Consider the following 20,664-nt stretch of genomic DNA (forward strand, 5'->3'; position numbering starts at 1 on the left):
AGGCACAGTATGACTTTTCAAAGCACAGATCACCTTTTCATAGCCTAGTGGTGTGATGGGTGTTAGAAGCACAGCAAAAATACTTTCTAATTCTATCTAGAAATAAACAAAAGCAAGGCTACTATGAAAATCACAAATGATAGCAAATTCCCTCTTCCTCTCCTGGGTAGTATGAGTGAACTTTATCAATTGCATCTCTAGCTTTATTTCACTCTTAGACCTTTCTAGATAAGGGTCACAAAATTTCCGTCAATCATAGATGTGCCCTCACTTCCTGGCAACATTTAATCTCGAGTAAATCTTTACTTCCTTGAATCCTTCCCCAAGTCGGATAACACAGCCTTAAATCCTGTAAGTCATCGAGCCATAACATCCTCTTACGAAGACACAGATGGCTCCCCAGAGCGTGTGTTCTTGTTGACATGAACAATAAACCCAAATTGCCAGGCTGCAGTTATGTTCCCTGCGGACTTTGTCTGAGAGGATGGCCACTCCAAATAGAATAATAGAATAATGAACTAAGAGAATAATAAATGAAAGTGTTTGTTATCTCAGGTGGTGGGACAGAATGGCTTTTATACCAGAAACACACATAGACCCTCTCGCTACCCTCCTTCTCTCCATGTTCTCGTTCTTTCTCTGAGTCTATGCCTCCTTCCTCCCTCCATCTCTCCTTTTCTCACTCTCTTTCTCTCCCCTTAGCGTCTCTTTCGACCCCAAACCACATAAACACACAAAATACAGGAGGAAATCAAGGTTTACATCTATCCCCCTCAGAAATAATCTCCTGGCACCAGCCCTAAATCACTATGACAACATACTGCTAGAGCACAGCCACCATTATCCTCTCATAAGAGTTTAACAGGTATTCATGGCTTTTCTAGTTGCTGTTGCGCCAACTCCAAGCAATGGCAACTCCATTCTGGTGAGACATAAAGGGCAAAATATGCCTCCTGTATAGAGCAGGCTTCCTGCAAAGGTCCGAAAGACACACACCAGCCACTACCCAAGGAGCAACTCAAGGGTCTTGCCTGCCATCAAATAGCCCTTTCCGTGCTCTGATGCAATGCTGAACATGTTAAGAGGGCATTCACTAAGAGAATGAAAGATAAATATCACCAGTTGGCTCTTGTCAAGTGAAAAGATGAGAGTCATCAGTACCAAGCACTTCAGTGAGAACAGATGTTCAAAGGAGAGAGAGGTTTATAATCTGAAAGGTAGCAACAGCCAGGAAGGAAGAGTATTAAAAAACCCTGAAACCACCCATTTTCTGCTGGGGAAGGCTGCGGCACCACCAGCACCACAGGATTCGTGGATGCCTAGGAATGGAGCCGTGCAGAAACGTCCCACACAGTGCACTCCTGCTTCTGCCAGACCTGTGGGAGCCAGAGGTGAGCTTATAGCTCTGAGTTTTACCCTGAGGCTAAAGCAGCAGCAGAAATCCTAGCTGAAAGCTCACATTTGACAATAATTTGTTTCCAGTGGGGAACTATAATGGGACAGTTCGCAGGGCTCTCCAAGCCTTCTGGTGATTTTATTGTTTGCTTTAACATCTTTAAAGGCTGAACGTGTGTTGGGCCATGGGGGATTTTGTGCTGTTGTTAGATAGCTCCCAACTCACAACTCCATGTGACACAAAGCTAAAGGCTGCCCAGGCCTTGCCACAGCCATAATCAGTCAGGGATTGGACCATGTGGTCTGCAGGCTGTCATGGGCTGCACTGTGGAAGCAGCAGACTGCCAACGTTATTTTTCCTAGTCACTCCTAATCTGGAAGCTCTTCAAAAATCTGTTCAGTGTCAGAGCAACACACAAGCTGACACTGACAGACTCATGGTGGCCACACGTGTGGATGTGAGAGGACAGGGCAAGGTTCCGATCATCGTGTGTAGGATGGCCTTGAGCCATAGTCGACTCGCGAACACACACAATACATGGGATGCACTGGCTGAAAATGGAACTCAGGTTTCCAGGATGGAAAACTCAAAACTCATCATTTTGAGTTGGAAGAGACAACTGATGCCCCCGGGGGCTGCTGAGGCTGTAAATCACATGGAAAGAGACTGCCCGCCTTTCTCTCAAGGAGCTGCTAAAGGATTTGAACCCCCAGGGAAGCAGAGTGTGTGGGTGAGCAGTGCAGCTCTCCCGGCCTACACCACTACAGCTTCCTCCAGCGTGGAAGGTAAGAAAGAGAGAACTCTGCCACTGAAGTGTCAGTGCTTCCCGAAGGCTTAGAGGACTGCTATGTTTTCTGATTTAGAGAAATGTAACATTTTCAATATTTCAAAAATTACACAGTCTGACACACTGTTTTTTAATAATTCAAAAATGAAAATTTGCAAAACTGGGCTTCACATTAAAAATGTAGCCTCATAATCCAAACATTTGCACAACTCAGTTCTTTCTCAATACAAGTTAATCTAGATTCCATTGTAAGAAATGGAAAAATATCCAAGTTTTTACATCATATTAGATTGGGGATATATATACCTCCCATAGCCAAGAAGAATGAAGCCATCTTTATACAATGGAAGGATTTGGTACAATATGACACAGATTCCTGAGTAAGTACTCATTTCTCTTTGGAGGGCCTTTATGAAATATTCTGACAACTAATTTAATATTGAACATGGTACTTGTTAAACAGAAGTGAAAAGGCTCTCCCCATGGAGCCACAAGCCAACTACCCATCCACCTACCACTTAAGTTGTCTATCTTTAGATCAAAAATGCATTTGCCTCACTGAAACGAAAAAAAGCGAATATTTTAAAAAGACATGGAGGATGGGAGCTGGGGGCCATTGATGTGTAGAAGTCCTTTTGTGTTATTTGAAATGTAACAATGCCACTAGATTGATACTTATACGTGTCCAAGTTCCTTACTTGTTGTGAACATCATCGCGTTAAATCATATGAAGGGGCCCTGGTGGCACAGCATTTAAAGACAGTGGCTGCGAACCAAAAGGTCACGGGTTTGAACTCGCCTCGGGAGGGTTCCTCGGGGGCAAGATGAGGCGGTCTGCTCTCCTCAGGATTCACACACAGCCTTCCAGTCCTCTGGGCAGTCCCACTCTGTTCTACACGGCCGTGACGACTTGGAATCGATTGAACAGCAGTGGGAATAGCATGATAAGTTATATGATGCCATGATGGATTGTATTTGATTTAAACATTAGGGGATATTTTCTTTACACGCTTACACCTAGTAATTTATGAAATATGCATGCCTGCAAGATTGTTCAAAACGAGCGAGCTTCACAGGGCTCTCATTGTATCGAAGCGGCTCCTTCAAGACGTTGGAAATTAGACTATGAATATAACCACTTCAGAGGATGTCAAATACATCACAATAAACTACACGTTAATGGCAAGCTTACATTTTTAGACCATAGATTTAGGGAGCCTTTTAATTATTAATATGACACTGATTAATTTATTTCCTCTGCAGCCTGCAAACCTATCACATTTAGAACATTACAACAAAAGTCACAGCATCGTACCTCTTGGGGGGGGGGGAGGAAAGGTCATTAATATTGAATTTGCAGCTCTTACCTTTAATCTGTAGCAATTCATGAACAAAAGGATATGTAAAAAGTTTGCAATGGCACAGGAAAACCCAGAGGCGTACGGTTCAAGTCCGCCAGCTGTCCCATGGAGAAAGCTGGGCGGTCTCCTCCCACGCGATTCACTGCCTCTGCACACCGGCTGGAAGGTCAGCTGTGGGTCAGTTCCCACTCGATGGCCTTAACAACAACGACCTGCCCTCTTCCAGTCAAATTCGAGAAATTCCGGTCATCGTTAATAACAAGACAGGAGTGTCAATGGCATCTTTTAATTGTCTTTAAAGATCATGTGATGCACTGATCATTTATTGAATTCATGGAACTATTTATCCCACCATGACCTCCAGTTATTTGGCTTTTATGTTATGCTGTGTATGTGAAAATGTAATGGAGTTCTCACGTCAAAAGCTATGTCATTTTATTGGAGAGACCAAAGTATCCCTCTCTCAAAGCCCTGACCTAAATTGACCATTCATTTCCTAGACACAAATATAGTCTTAATAATATTATTTGCAATCATTAAAAGAATACTATGCTTAACCAAAGGGGAGGGCAAAAATACCCATTTGGTGTCCAAAAGCACAATCTTTATGATCTCTACATCCCTGATAATGTATCCAACTCTGGACAAAAAGTCAGTCACTATGATGAAGGCTTCAGGTATTCACTGTCCAGTAGCCTAGAGATACAGATCCACGGGGATCCTGGGAATGCCCAGCCCCTCCCACTTGCCTCTGCCCTGATTCAACTTGAACTCTTATCTTGAAAGTCAAGTCAACCAAATGAGAAGTTCTGGGCCTTGAGTTGCACATGCAGCAAGTAAAACAAAAGCTCTTGGGGAGCGCCTCCCTCCCCCCATTTCCTTCCTCTTCGTTCAAAACAGATTGGTTACCATCTGTCGTGACTCAAGAAGGCCAATTAGTGATAGGAGCCCAAATTAACAAGATAATAAAAGCAGGCCCAATAACAATAACGACAACAAAAACACAGATTGTTATTTTTCAAGGGACTACACAGGAGTGAAAGGAATAAGGTGCACGCAGTAGAGGGGGGCTCGGCTATCAGAAAATACCACCTCCTCCATCTCCTGAACCTCAGTATAAAGCAGCCAATGAAGAGAAGAGCTAAGTCATTGCCATCAGGTTGATTCTGATTCACAGAGACCAGGGTGACCCTCCAGGACAGAGGAGGTTAAACTCTGGGCTGCTGACCGAAAGCTTTGTGGGAGAAAGGGCCATCAGTCTGCTTCCATACAGATTTACAGTCTTGGAAAGTGTCTGGGGCAGTCCTCCTCTATCTTACAGGTCTGCGATGAGTCAGAGCCAACTCGACAGGTTTCCAATGCTGTGAATCTTCACGGAAGCAGTCGGACACGTCTTGCCCCTGGATGGGCTCCAAGTGCTCACCCTTTTATAGCCAAACGCCTTAAGCACTGACCAACAAGATTCCTTCGCTTCAATCTAGCCGTATAATCTTCATATCCCAAACGAAGCAAGTGAGCTCGGAAATACGAAGTGATTTATTCAAAACCTAATGGAAGCAGAATTAGGATTCAAATCCAGTGAGCTCATCGCCACAGCACTCAGTGCAAGAGCGACAGATCTCTGCATTGCCAGCATGTTTCAGGATAAGTCAATCACTTGTCAAGTGCTTGTTGTCTGCAGAATCTATGGGGCTTTTTTCATACCTTGTTACACGTCGAACAGGCCCACAAGAGCAAAGCAGACAAACACCCAAATGCTTTATGTCCCTGGACCCACCGGCTGCTCTCAAGGCAATACCAGCCCATCTCAACCCCTCAGGCCAGAGCAGAACTGCCCACAGGGCTTTAGAGGCTGTATCTGTGTATGGAACCTGCCTCGCTGTCCTCCTGGAGAGCTGCTGCCTGGTTTGAACTAGTAACCTTTCAGTCTGTAGCTCGAGGCTTAACTCATCAAGCCACCAAGCCTTCTGTATCTCCAGAGGCCTTAGGACAAATGAAAGAGAGTCCAGTTAATTTTTGACTGTGGTTCCAAAGATGCGGATTGGGAAGCGCTGTCAGGCAGTAGACTAGCATCACGCCTTCAAATACTGCAAACACGAGGGCATTGGTTCGACCGAATCATGACTACTGGACAAATAAAAAATGAACATGTATGAAATATTTTAACTCATTATTAAAGGAACCAGTATAACATAAGCGCTAGTTCAAATGGGAATCCAAACAGCAAATGCATATATGCGAGTCATAGTGATGCTGTTGTTGAAGCATTTGGCTAGAAATGAAAAAGTTGTCAGTTCAAACCTACCAGTTGCTCTGAGGGAAAAGGATGAAAACGGTCTGATTGGTTAAAGATTACAGCTTCAGAAACTCTGTGGGGTAATTCTGCTCTGTTCTCAGGGGTGACCATGCACTAGAAGTGACTCAGTGGCAATAGGTATGACTTTTGGTTTACAAAGGCCACAGAAAAATAATAATGAATTCACTTAAGAGAAACTTAAGTCCTGAGTGATGCAGATGGTTTGTGCTCAACAAGTAACCGGAAGGTCAAATTCACCCAGAGGTGTCCCAGAGGAAAGTCCTGGCAATGGACTTCCATTAAGATAACAGTCAAGGTATCTGGCAGACAGTGGATGAGACTGATGGCAACCCGGACCCTCTACATGCAGGAAACAAAAATGACAGATGCAGATGATAATCCTGAAACCCTGAGTTTCAAAGGAAGTGAGGAGGAAGGTGTTCAAACACCGAATGGAAGGAGACACTGAATGAAAGCAGCCAATAGCAGGAGAGATGGAGCAGGGAGTGGTGACAGACCCGACACAATGCAGCCATTTTTGCACATCTGCAAGCAGCTACCAGGACAGCAGTGGTGCCCACACCTGCAGCTTGCTGAGGACAAGAATGGCGTGGTCTCCTCCTTGTTCTCCAAAAACCTCCCGGATTTCAGGGAAGTCAACCGCCCCCTGAAGTGGCCCTCCGCTTGGCCAGCAGCTCCATCTCATGCCCTGCCCAGGCTCTGTCTGAGGCCAAGCTTGCACCGCTCTGTCTTCCAGCCTAGACTGGCAGGCACTATTTCTGATCAGAACCTTACAGACTAGCACAAAGTTCCTGTGAGAGTGCCTCTGTGGATCCGGTGTCTGGAGCTGCCCACGCCGACGTCTGGAGCTGTGCTATCTCTGTGTCCGCTCTGCCTCTCGGGACTAGGAGAGTGGGTTCTCCCTGGCCATCTCTGGGTTGGCAGTGACCACCCCTGGCAGAATGTCCCTGTAAATTTCGTGTCAAGTGCATGTGGTCTCCACATAGGGAGGTACATGCACTCCTCCTACCAGGGCAGTGAGCCATCTGAACTGCTGCCCATCCACCATCTGGTCTGGCAGAGGCTTTGAGGAGCTGGCACCAGGTGCACGCCACCCCGAAACTGGAAACACACATGCTCTCCACCCTCTAACACCAGTAAGGTGAGTCCTGTTAGACCGAGTGCCCTGCCTGGTGCCACCCTCCTACCTGGTAAGACACACCGTATTAATAGGTCAGGAGCAAGTTCTGCCCCTAGTATGTGACCTATCCCGGGATGCCATGTAGGCTGGCACAAGTTTAGTTCTTCACCTTGCCCCAGTCTCTCCCCTGGGACACTGACGTGTCTTGGCCCCCAGCTCCCTTACGGATGAACAGAAAGCCTGCTCTGACTGAGCCCCACAATCCCAACCTCTTCCAGGATCAGCAAAAAAGACCATCCAAGACCAGAGACCTCGACCTCACCCATCACAGCAGTGGCAAGAGTAACTCTCAGGCCCCCAGCCCACTACTTCCACAAGGTCCTTTCTTTTTCTCTCTTGTTTTGTATTTTCTTTTTTTTTCTTTCTCATCCTTCTTTTCTGGTTTTTATTTCATTTATTTTCTCTCGTCTTCCCCTCTCCCCTTTTCCAATCCCTTCGTCTATTTTACTTATTCTTATTTTTCCTTTCTTATTCTTTTTCTCCTCCCTTTAGTATCCTTTTCCAAATTTGCTTTTATTGCCCACTCTTGTTTTGGGGGTGTGTGTGTGTGTGTGTTATTATTTATTTCCTGTCCCTCTTGGCAATAGACAGCAATTGTGTCCACATAACCCAGCTACACAGACACCTTAAGTTGAAAAGGTGCTGGCAGAACTGGATATCTATTTGTAGAATACTGAAACAAGATTCAGATTTCACATCACATACAAAAATAACTCAAAGAATAAGACAGAAAAGTGTAAAACCTAAAGCTATAAAAATAATCAAAGAAAAATGGCACATTTAGGGGGTAGTACTGGATGATTAGGGTAATAGAGGCAGATGTTGCAGAGACAGAGTAGGACAGGGTCCAGAGCTACTGTACACAGGGTCACTATGAGTCACAGGTCACGTGGCAGCACATAACAAAAAATAACACTGGGCTTATATTTGTGCTGCCAACCCAAAGGCACATAGTTAAAGTATACCTGCTCCTCCATGGATTAAAGGTGGGCAATCTCCTCCTGCACAATTTATAATCACTGAAAACCTTCTGAAGGGTCAGCTATGAAGACTGACCCTTTGCATTTCAACACTCTGGAGAGGTCCCTGACAGCAAACTTTCCTAATCCAACTTGTCTTTTGACTTCCTGGCTGCTGGTTCCTTAGCCTATCTCAAAAATCTCCCCCTTCATCCCAAATAAGGAAAACAATTTTCTACGAGGCAATAGAAGTTCCCTCTCATAACTCGAGAGTGCTGTGATGCTGAACACGGACACGGATGTGTCAAATGCGATAATGGTCACCCATAGTGGACAGTGTTTGGTGGAGCTCCTCAATCAAAACAAGCTGGGAAGCAGGAGTGGCATCCACTTCCAAATCAGTTTACCTCCATAAACTCTATGAACTTGGAGAAATGATGTAAGTTATATAAATGCTAGGTCTTTTGTTCATAGGTTTGCTATGAGTCGTCTATGACTCCACGGCACCTAACAACAACAACAACTACTCATAACATATTTGTTCCTAAGTGCCCATGTTTATAACAGCCTTCTACTTCATGCTGTTGTCATGTGCCTTTGGGTTAGAGCCCACCCACAGGCGACCCTCTCGTGGGTTTTCACAGGTTATAATTTGTATGGGAGGAGCATGTCTGTCTTCCTCCGAGAAGCTGCCGGCTCTGAGCAGCGTGGCTTTGGGTTGGCAGAGCAGCTGTTAAATTTGAAGCCCCTGCCTGTGAGTTGGCTGTGGCCACCAGATTCATAGAAAGTCTATGTAAGACCTTTATCATTTGTAACACACTTGAGGTCACTGCTGCAGTCACCGTGTCAATCTGTCTTCTTGAGCGCTGGTCCTTCTTTTACTGACCTTCCACCTTCCCAAGCGTGATAACCATTACCAAAAAATAGCCTCTCCTAACGACATGTCCAGAGCCTGGGAGATGAAGCTGCGCCATCCTTGCCTCCAAGAACCACTCTGACCACACTGCCCAAGCCACCATCCCTGTTCGTTCTTCCGGTTGTCCCTGGGAGAGGCAGTACGCGCCTCCAACACAACAACTCAAAGGCATCACTTCTGTCACCTCAGCCATTGTCCAACAGTTAACTGGAAAGAGCTCCCGTCAGCCCTTAGTGGCTTTTTTTCTGTCTTTCAGACTAGACCTCTGCCAATTCATAAATTATAAGCCAAGCTCATGAGCTCCTGCCCAAATTTAATACTGCGGCAATTTTTTTAAGAGAGCTTCGTGGTAACTTCTGAATTTTGAGCCTATTGGTCAGACTTACTGAGAGTCTGAAAATTCCCAAGGTGTCACGAGGCGTTGAAGTCCTGGGCAGCGGCAGTAGTTGGAGGGTTGCTGTTAAAGTGTCACCTGGCCTGAACTTGTAGTGACAGAATTTCTTTAGGATCCTACCACCTGAACTGCTAGCACTGAGGTCATACGTAAAAGGAAGTTGGAATCAAGCCCCTCAAAGGAGGATAATCTTATTAACTCAAATATTCATTCATTAAACAAATAATTCACTGGAGGGAGAGGGCACACAGAGATAACGCAATCTCACACAGCTAGAGCTGCTGGGCCCCACATCTGCATTCGTTACCTGCAGTGATGTCGCTGGCGGGTCTTCCCGGCTGCTGGAGGGTCAGTCTGAGTTTTCCGTTATGAAGAAAGAGGAGGAGACCACCGGAGTCAACTGGAAGTTCCACGGAGAGCAACAGGCCCAGCGTATTCCAAGTGCGGAACTGAAAAGCGGCAGAAACCTCGTCCTCTGAGGAGGTGGCCGGCAGGGCTAAGTAGCTCTTGGTGCTCAGAAAGGTCACGGGTACTGACTGCGGTTGTGAACAAGAAAAGGACACGTTCCCCTGAGAAGAAAGGAGAGGAGACATGGAGTGACACTCCCATCACACCAGGAACAGGACGGAGCATATGCACCAAGACAGCTCATCTCCTCACATCTTCCTCACTTTCAAACAAGGACAGAAATTGCTCGGCACATGAACATGACATTGATCTTCAAGTTTTCCTAGACCCAGAGAGCTATGGTCAGGCAAATCTTGCCCCTGGAATGCTGGCTGTCATCCTCGTCTCCCATATTTTATTTTTTTTTCGAGTTTAATAAAGACTTCTAGCTCAATGTCAGGCATCTTGGTGCCACAGTGCCCTCTGTGCTGGGCTGCTAACAGAAAGGTCAGCACTTCTAATCCAGCAGCTTCTCTGTAGAGAGAGAGAGAAAAGAAAAAAAGAAGCAATTTCCTTAAGATTTATAGCCTCAGAAACACGAGGAAGGTCACAGTGAGTGGGAATGAACTTGACAGCAGTGGGTTTGTTTGTATTTGTTTTGGTTTGTTTGACTTGGATTTCTTCGGTCAATGCAATTGATTCTGATAAAACTCTATTTAAGCAAGCACTTTCTATTCTGGGTGGCTCTGGTGGCATTGTCTGTAAGGGGTTGCCCTGTTAGCCTGAAGGCTGGACTTTTCAGGGAGTTCAAATCCACCACTGGATCCAAGGGAGAAAGATGGGCTGTCTTCTCCTTTGTGATTTACAGCCTCTGATAACCTGCTCGAGGGTCAGCTATGAGTCTGTTCCAACTCAATGGCAGTAAATTGGGTTACTGTTATTCTATTTGGTTTTTACCTTTCTGCTCATGTCACCCATGCTTCCAGTTCTGTCTTCCAACTTGTTAAATTAACATCATTGCAGACATATTCCCCTCACCTAGCACACTGTATGTTATATGTAAGCATACATACACCAGATGACAGCTGCCCAGTAAGACAGAGTAGACCTCCCCAAAGGGTTCCCAGGCTGTGCCTGCATCCTCCGAAGCAGACTGCCTTCTCCTTCTCCTATCACGTAGCTGTTCAACACTTAACCCACTGTGCCACCAGAGCGCTTGCAAACAGCCGTAGTTCGCATTATTATAGATATATTAAAAACCACACAAAAATACATACATGAATGCACTTACCTACCATCGTTCAGTTCACAAAGTTAAAACATCTTACACATTTTGCTGCAGCAAGATCTTCAATAAAAGCAATAAAACTCTACACTGTTGTGAAATCATTCGGCTGAAAGCTCCACAGGATTTCTGAGGCTATAAAGGGAGCAGCCTGCTGCATTTCTTTCCCTTAGAGAGGCTGGTGGGTTCAAACTAATGAACTCTTGATTAGCAGTCCAATGACTTTTCCACTATGCCAACAGGCCATCTTCCGTCAGCAGTAAACTATGGTACGCCCTGTGAGTTACCTAGTGACCCTAGGCTGTTCTGGCTTTGGCCAGCTAAGCTATGTGCTGTATGGGAACATTCTCGTGTTTACTCCGATGTTTCCACTATAAGAGACCTTCCCTCACTGACTTGCCAGGTTTCGCCCCTACCATCCAACTCGCCAGTGTGTCCTGACATTTTTGTTTCCACGGAAGACCCTCTTAGATATAAAACTAGCGGAGTCATAGATCTTCATAAGTGCTCCCAGATCAGTTTCGAAAAGAAAATTTAAAAATTAAAATATTGTATATTTACACTGGTAAATATAGGAAGGAATCTTTTCTATTTTCACTGGCTTTAATGATAAGATTCCAAAGTGGCAACCCGTTTGTATTTTTTATAAGTTTGTAGGTCATCCAGATGTGCTTGTCCACAAAAGGTCTCTCACACTCTGCCCATTTTCCCATTTTCTTTTCTTTTTGAACATTTTGGTCTTCTTACCATTTTGTACTTAGACATTTGTATCTTAGACATTTATTACAGACCAGTTCCATCAGGAGGAAATATGTGTAAAACTGATGTCAAAGATACACTGGGATGGTGTGAATCCAGCAATTTAATAATGTGCATGAAATAGTTTGCTACTATATTCAGATGGCTATGTAACAACCACCACCACCATCACAACAATTTAAAGACTGAAATATATTTGAATTGGGAATTATTGTGAAACAATTAAACATGTTCCAAGCTTCAGAAATGAAGACAAATTTGTGGGTTTGTTTTTTGTAGGTTTGTGGTTTTGTTTTGTGGTTTGTTTTTTTTTTTTTAACTTCAAAATAATCATCAAACACTTTTCAAAATACGGATTTGAAAACTCAGTGTTCTCAGTTCTTTTTGGAAGAATAGACACTGGCATTAGAATATTCTGCCTTAGCCACACAAAAAGCTTTGACTATTGTGGGAATCTGTTAAAAAACAAGATGCTTTCACTGTAAACAAATACCTTGTCCCCTCGAAGGAAATAACAAAAGCAGAAGAGTAAACTGCGCTGACCCATAATGTAAAGGCAATTTTCGGACTATCAAATCTTGTAAAAATGGAAGCATTTTAGCAGCTGAAGCTTCGGCTCTGGCTTCAACTGGACAGCTGCCTGCTGCCCTGCCGAGTGGCACGGCCCCTTGCCATCGAAGAAGGGCTGTGAGCTGTACAAGTGGTTTCCAGAAGCTCATTTGTTAATGTAACACGTACACTCAGACTCGCGCGTGCGCACACACACACACACACACACAGAGGCACACACATTTTCATATACACACTTGACTACACGCTAACCTACATTCTTCTGGCATTCTCACACACACTCATACACGCACTTGGACACACACTCCCAGTCACACACTCACATGTACACATGCCCACACCCTCAAATATGTACTTACACACATTCTCACACCCACACAATCTGTATACTTGCGCACACACACACACACACACACACACACACACACAGGCACATTCACCCTCATTCACACACATTTTTCTACACACTCACTGCTCACCACTTTCATATAGTGTCTCTCTCTCTCTCTCTCACACACACACACAAATGCCTGCACACATTCTCATATACACACACGTGCACATAACTACCTATATCCTATTTTTCTTTGCCTTTAAATTCTTTCCCCCTTTTGTTCAACAAAACAATTTTAAAATCTTGCTGGATGGAACACACACAAAAACACTACCAATTCACACATGGGATCAGGAATCAAACACTTTGTAAACAACACATTTTCTCATACTGCGCTTTGGGATTTGTTGAAACAACAGAAGCAGGAATTTACATATTTTAAATTTAAATAATGGGAGAAGTCTACTCAAATGGTATACGTGTCTGTTTTGTTCTTGTCAGGACGGCTAGGCTGGAAATCACGTGTCCCGGAACCCCACAGTCCGATCAGGGTGGCGGGGAGCCAGAAAGGACTGGTATGACGGTCAGGGAACAGGGTGGAACTTGGGCCATAGTGTCCCCAGGGCCTCTTTGTGATCTTGGGTTGTGGAGGACATACATTGTCCCAGAAAGCCCACGTTTCCCCACCCAGGGGTGACTGGGGAGCCCCTGAGGTGGCAGCTCCCAGACAGGACAACCCCAGGTGCTCAAGAACATCCCTCACAAGCTAAAAGCTATTTTACTTACTGGCTATTTCACTTTCTTTTCTGAGTGACCTTACACCAATCAACCCTTACTTTATAAGACTCTTCTCCTTCATTTAAAATGTGTCTATCAAGGAGTTTGGTTGCTGAAAATGGGGAGAACTTGAAATTCTCGCTGTGTTTCAAGAAGATCAAAGACAACAACATGGGCTACATCTCAACATCAAGAAGACACAATTCTTCACCACTGGACCCCTATGAAACATTATGATAGATGGAGACAAGATTGACATTACCAAAAATTTCATCTTACTAGGATCCACAATCTTTGGTACCAGCAATCAGGAAATCAGGAGACATATTGTACTGGGCAAGTCTGCAGTCAGGGACCTCTCCAAATTACTGAAGAGCAATGCTGTCAGAAGACTATGAGGTGCTTTTCAGTCACTTGCTATGCATCTGAAAGCTGTACAATGAATAATGATGACAGAAGGAGGATTGATGCCTTTGAGCTGTGGTGTTAGAGAAGAGTACTAAACATCTCAGAGAATGCCAAAAGAACAAACAGGTATGTCTTGGAGAAAGAGCTGCCAGAATGCTGGCTGGAGGCAGGGATGACAAAGCTTCATCTCACACACTTTGGGCATGATGCTAGGAGAGGCTATTCCTTGGTGAGTGACATCATCCTTGAAAACGTGGAAACAGAGACGAGCCTGGATGAGATGGATTGATACTGTGACTGCAGCAATGGGCTCAAGTGTGTCAGAGCTGATGAGGACGGCAAAGAATAGAACAGGGCTCAGACCTGTTGTTCATAGGCTCACTGTAAGTCAGACTCAACTTGATGGCTCCTAACACTAAAGGAGTCTTGGTAGCACGGAATGCTTCTTCTTGTTCTGCTAATTGGAAGGTCAATGGTTCTAACCATGCCCTCACTCTTCAAGAAAGGTGACAGGCAGTCTTCTCCTGTAAAGATGAACAGCCTTAGAAATGGAATGGAAGCCCATTATGAGTTAGATGTGACTACATGGAAGTGGGTGTGTTTTTTTGGGTATGGTCTAGTTACTGATTTCACTTCCCTTTTCCTCATTTTATAATCTTCATTATGACAGTTTCCCTGAGAGAACCCTGACCAATACAGTTATATTTCAATTCTGCCACATTTCCATAAAATTAAAATATAATACAGCTTGACCAACGTTGCAGTTTGGGCAAGTTGACAGATGCAATGTGGTAACAGCTTATTAGCGTCTTCTATTTGTTATGAATGACCATGGCAGAATACAAGATTTTCAAATTCCCTCTAATATGCATGGATGTTATCTGATTCCAATAACTTGGTATGCCTATCTTGTGAGTTTGTCAGGGAATATCTTGTTAAAGAAATTACAGCCCAGAAGAAATTTGTCTCCTGAGTTTCATGATATTGCAGCAAAATTAAAACATCAATCGTAAGAAGAAAGCTGCTTTATTTCACATAAAAATTATCATGCCCTCTGAATTGCAATTTATTTAGGCAGAAATAATTCCTTCTGTGCATACTGCCAGTCAGAGAGAAATTTTAAAGGAATAAGGATAAACAATCATAACAAATGGGAATCCAAATGGAATGATCTTGTGAGTGGAGAAGCTTCCCAGACCCATTCATTTGCCCCAAAGAGACTCTTACCATGATGGTGATGTGTGGGCTGTGTTGTTTAGCCAAATCAATGATATCCACTCCGTTGTAGTAGAGATTTTCTAAACACCCATGAAAATTGTTCTGTGGGAAGGATGCTGATTTGCCAGGTGCTGGAATCCCTCCAAAGCTGATCTTAGAAAGAAAAATGGCATCAATAATATTGTTTAGTGATTATTTTTTCTGAAAATCAGCTTAAATATGTGCGATTAGCAAGGATAACAATAATCAGCACAGCTAGATCGATTTTTTTTGTCACCTTACACTGTCAGGCTGCTAATTCAAAATGGATATTTGAACAGAAAGAATAATAGCAAAGACGTGGAATTTAAAATAAATTTACATGTATTCATGTATTCACTTTTCATCATTGTTCTTAGAGGTATTCATACCTGCCTTTGATATTTACATTAGCTTAAAAAGAAAATGCACATCTTTAGACTCATGGTAAATCTTAATTTCTTTAGTAACATAACTGATTATAATAGCCTTTTCTTTTATACACATTTCTAGTGCTCATTAGTATTAGCACATTTGAGCCAACTGTTAATTATTTCACTTGTTAGTTAAATTCTCCCTATAAATCTACACTGGTCAGGCGTATCTATGGCTCTCAAAATCCTACATCTTTCATCACAATCATACTTGACTTAAGTTCTCTTCGTGAGGAATATTTTCCTAAAAGTGTCATGATGTGATTACACATCACAGATAGAAAGATGGTCGTGAGCTCCAAGAATACGTTAGTTAGCACCCTATGAAGAAGAAGAAACTTCAATAGTGTTCATGACCAAAACTGTAACTATTTTTTTTAACTAGTAGGGAACATAAATTTAATAAACAAAGAGCATCCCATGAGGGTTCTAAGAGGCAGTAGCAGAAAGACAGTTAAAGGCATGGGAGAGAAAGATGTTCTTGGAGAGGGAAGAATGGGTCCTTTCTTCATTGGGATGAGAGAGACCTAAACTTGTCATTCTTCATGAGCTTACAGAGCTCAGTGCCCACAGTTGTATCTTACAACCATCTCCCATCGGCATTCTGAGGCTGTAAATCATTCTGGGAAGAGACTTCTCATTTTTCTGCCTTGGAAGAGATGATCACGTTGAATCACCAGAGATGCCTGGCCCTTGGCTTAGCAAGCCACCTGGCTATGGACTTTGTCCCTAGATGCCCCTGGAACTCTTAACTTATACTGAAAGCAGAGTTCTCAAGAGTATATTTTCTTCGGGGAGCTTCTAGGACATAAAAATAACAACAAACAACAACAAAAACCTGTTGCAGTTTCGTTTGTGGTAACTCAGAGATATCCTACAGAAGAGAATCTAATGACCCCTGAGAGTTCCCAAGTTCATGATCTTTCAACAGGCTGGATTGGCACAGTGACTAACAATGAGCTTGAGTGTGTGGCTAAGATCGTGAGTATGGTGGTCAACATTCAGAGGAGTCGTTCAAAGGGTTACTGTGAGTCATAGTCAACTCGAAAGAACCTAACAGCAATCTTTACGGGAGCAAAATGTCAAGTGATGTCTCCCAGGGAGTTGCTCCTGAGTTTGAACTGCCAAACGTCTGCTTAGCAGGTAGGAGTTTTAACCACTATACCATCATGGTTCCTTTTGCATCAGACTTACAGTGATCTTAACTACAACAGAATGAAACACCGCCTTGCCCTGGGGCCCTGTGGTAAATATCCTACAGCACCGTAAAATCTGTATTGATTGAAATGCAATCGTCACACCTCATAATCAAGATCCAGGTAATTGAAGTCCCCCTGTGTGTGAAAACGCTGTCTGTGCTCGTCCACCGTGAAGTTGACCTGCTTGCCCAGGCGCTGGATCAGCACCGAGTGCCAGTGCTGGTCGTCCAGAAGGCTGCCCAGGGTGAGGCTGACCGGGGCGTGGGCAGAGGGAGGCTTGGCATCACCTTAGATGAGGAAAAGAGAAAATCGCCATTATTCTCAGGGTTTTTAAAAAAGCACCATGTCCCTTCCATTGAGCAGCAGAAAGACCCACTGTCCTGTTGCTACGTGCCGCAGAGGTGACCACGGCTCATCACACCCCTATGAGCAAGGCTCTCAATCCTGCTCCGTCCTGAACCAACCCCGCCGTCTGTGACACACCTGACCCCATTGCCACAGTCACTGTGTCAATCTGTACCATCCAGGGTCTTCCTCCCCTGCAGTGTTCCTCCACCCTCCCAAACACGATGCCCTTCTCCACTCTCCAAGCACTGACCCCTAGGTTTCTCTGGGGTTTCCAAAGCTGCAAATCTTTATGGAGAAGACTGTCCATCTTTCTCCCACAAAGCTGCTGGTGGATTCAAACTGATGACCTTTTGGTTAGCAACCCAACACTATCCCCCCAGGACTCTTTGTGGGACAGCACTTCTCCTGACTGCCATCTCCTTCCACATGTGTCATCTCAGAAGTCATCACATACGACTTCATCTGAGGCTTGGCGAAAGTACCCTCATCGACCTTGTTGCAATTTCTTCCACTGTTAATTCTTCTATTAGCATTATGCATGGCACGCTCATTTTCTATGTAAATTTTATCTTTGGTACAACCTCATTATTTTTACTGCCTTCATATTTTTCAATGACCCATCCCTTTCTTTATGTTATTAGAAAAGGGCTTGGGTGGCAGTTACACTGGTGCTGTGGAAAGACATTGGAGGAGGCTCTCATCCAACGTACAAACTATGAGCTGTTTTTACTTCAAAGCTAAAATACTGTTTTTAATCTTTTATCTCTCTGTCTCTCTTTCTCTTTGGCCCCCTCCAATCTAATTGGTTCTGATTCACAGTGACCCTCCAGTGGGTTTCCAAGAGGAAAGAGGAATAAGAAGAAGAAATTGCCAACATTCAACCTTTCACTTATGGAGAAGCTGGTGGATTTGAACCCTTAGAGAAGAAGCCTTTTGGTTAGTGGTGCAACACCCTACACACTACATCATCAATGCCCCATATATACATGTGTGTGTGTGTGTGTATACACACACACATAAAATATGTTGTTATCATATAATAGCATGTTATAGCATTTTAATATTGTTTTATATAGAATATTATATATAATATAGAATAAAACTATAAAACATGCAGTCTAAGAATACTGCATTTGAACAGTCAAAAATAAGCTATGAAAGTTCAGATCTATCCAAATGACATCTAACAAAAGTTTTACCTGAATTAATAAGTAAAAAAAGTCTTCCTCTTCTTAATTCCAGTGTGATGTGGTCTCCATTTTGCCCTTCTCTGTGGAGCAGAACCCCATCACTCTGCATGGTTTTGAATTTCAGTGAAATAGTATCTTTTATTGGGCTCATCGATATTTTATCAAATCTGTAGAGAAGGGAACTTTTCCCATCAAGGTCAACCACTTCTGATCCTAGAAACAAAGATATTAACGGGTCATTCCAAAAATAAGTATTTTAAATACATGGAGAATATAGCTCATACACACACACACACACACACACACACACACACACATTATAAGGTAAAGCCATATCTGTTACTGTCAAATTCACTCTGACTCAGTGACAGACGACAGAGCAAAGCTGCCCAAAAAGTCTCTAAAGGTCTATAGAAACAGACTATCTTGTTTTTCTTCCACCGAATGACTGGTGCTTTGAACAGCTCACTTTGGATGTGAGGTTCGAATCCCCCAGCTGCTCCCAGGGAGAAAGATGAGCAGTCTCCCTCTGTGCAAAGCACTGCCCCTGAAAACCTACTTGCAGGTCAGCTATGGGTGGGTTCTGCCTCAAAGCCAAGGAGAGAGTTGACTGATGCATAACGGAGTCCACACATGGGTGCACACACACACTTCAGATGCATCACATATAGCTCCAAGCACATATTTAACCGGCCTGTGTGTTTTACTACATTTTACTCAGGCTACGTAGTAACATTTAAGGCCAATGCAATTCTCTGTCTTCCAAGGGCATTGTTGGAAAGACATTGACTTAAAATTAGAAGGTCTGTTCGGCTGCCTTTGTGTCATAACTGTGACACTGATGAGTTTTTTCAGCTTTCTGACAGTGTCTTATCTACTCATTGTCAAGATCACTTTTTATTCGGTTCATCTGAAAAAAAGATGTCATGTTATACCAGCGCATCTGTCAAAATCAGTTGTGCCTTGAAGAAGAGGCACGGAAGAGAACAGATGATACTAAGATTGCTGGCTGGTGTTCACTACATTTCACAAGTCAAAGATTAAAAAAAAATAAATAAAAAAGCAGTAAGTAATTACCCTTGGAATGCATTTCTATAATAAGTGGGGAGGTTAAAGAAGCTCGGTAAGGTACGATGCGATTTTTCAAATGGCTAGCCAACTTCTTCCAGTCAACAGGATGACAATACAATTCGCTCATCTTTTTCCAATTGGCAGCATCACCCTAGATCCTTGTCCGCCCAAATATGCATTTCATTCCAACTCCTCATCACATTTCAGAGGAACCATTTCTATCCACCCCTCCCGCGAACAAAACGAATTCCATCCACTTTATGCTGCTGTTGCTTTTCTGACAACACAGAGGTTTGCTTCTCTCACATCTTGTTAGTGCGCACGTAAGGAATTTATCCACCAAGTGCGTGTGAATAAACATCACTGTCGTATGACAGTGTTAACAAAACAATTATTCCTTGTTAGATCACCGGATGAATGTGTGTGATAAAAACGTAACTCTGTGTCAAATACAAATAATGTGTCCTAGGATTATTAGATTACAATAAATTAAGGCGAATTCCAATAAGACGGCCTTGAAATGCTGACACATTTGGAGTAATGCAGTTATCTGGGAGTTAATGTATCGCTTCGAGGCAATCATCGTAGTAATGATTTTATTTTAGATAAAGTCTATTTTTGGAATTAGCTACCCAGAGAATTTTCTCCCAATAAAGGTTTAGCTTGTGTTACTTTAACTATCTTTCCCTTCTCTCTTCTTGATTGTCATTATTATTACGCATTAATGGCGATACTCATCTTCTGCAGAGCCTACAGCTTTTGTGCCTGGGATATTTCTGTCAGACAAATCGGGTCATGAAAAGCATATCAGATAATTGATGCCTCCAGCAATGATGTCCAGATTTCTTCCTTGGACTGGACTCACCTGCCACTTTCTCTTACTCTTCACTGCTGTCCACCTATATCATATGTGACCCACTATGCAATGTGATACAGTCATTTTTGTTGTTTTTTTTTAATAATATTTACTATCCAATCACTTCATCTGACATCCTTTGGACCTGCTCTTGGTCCGGAAGGGCCCTGGACATCATGTGGGTAAAGGGTAAATAAACAAAAGAGAGGAAGCTCCTTCAACAGATGCACTGACACAGAGCCTCCATTGATGAGCTCGAGCCCAGCAGAGATTGGGATAATGATGATGATGATGATGGTGGTGGTGGTGGTGGTGGTGATGATGATGGTGGTGGTGATGATGATGATGATAGTGGTGGTGGTGATGATGATGGTGGTGGTGGTGGTGATGGTGGTGGTGATGATGGTGGTGGTGGTGGTGATGATGATGATGGTGATGGTGGTGATGATGATGGTGGTGGTGATGATGATGATGATAGTGGTGGTGGTGATGATGATGGT

General features: G+C 43.5%; 1 protein-coding gene across 2 annotated transcripts in view; it reads right to left on the reverse strand.

Annotated features, from left to right (window-relative positions):
• Positions 1-20,664, reverse strand: part of CNTNAP4 (contactin associated protein-like 4) — a 329,264-nt gene that overhangs the window by 123,535 nt on the left and 185,065 nt on the right. Inside the window, exons 5-8 of one of the 2 annotated variants that reach the window (XM_006888821.1) lie at positions 18,247-18,450; positions 16,802-16,986; positions 15,058-15,201; positions 9,618-9,879 (exon numbers count right to left, since the gene is read on the reverse strand). In XM_006888821.1, the coding sequence (XP_006888883.1) occupies positions 9,618-9,879; positions 15,058-15,201; positions 16,802-16,986; positions 18,247-18,450 (795 nt within the window). The remainder of the gene's footprint in view (positions 1-9,617; positions 9,880-15,057; positions 15,202-16,801; positions 16,987-18,246; positions 18,451-20,664) is intronic. The other variant, XM_006888820.1, reaches the window with a different exon arrangement.

The sequence above is a fragment of the Elephantulus edwardii genome, unplaced genomic scaffold (genome assembly GCF_000299155.1).
Source record: "Elephantulus edwardii isolate Elephantulus edwardi_28Jun2011 unplaced genomic scaffold, EleEdw1.0 scaffold00072, whole genome shotgun sequence".
Lineage (NCBI taxonomy): Eukaryota > Metazoa > Chordata > Mammalia > Macroscelidea > Macroscelididae > Elephantulus > Elephantulus edwardii.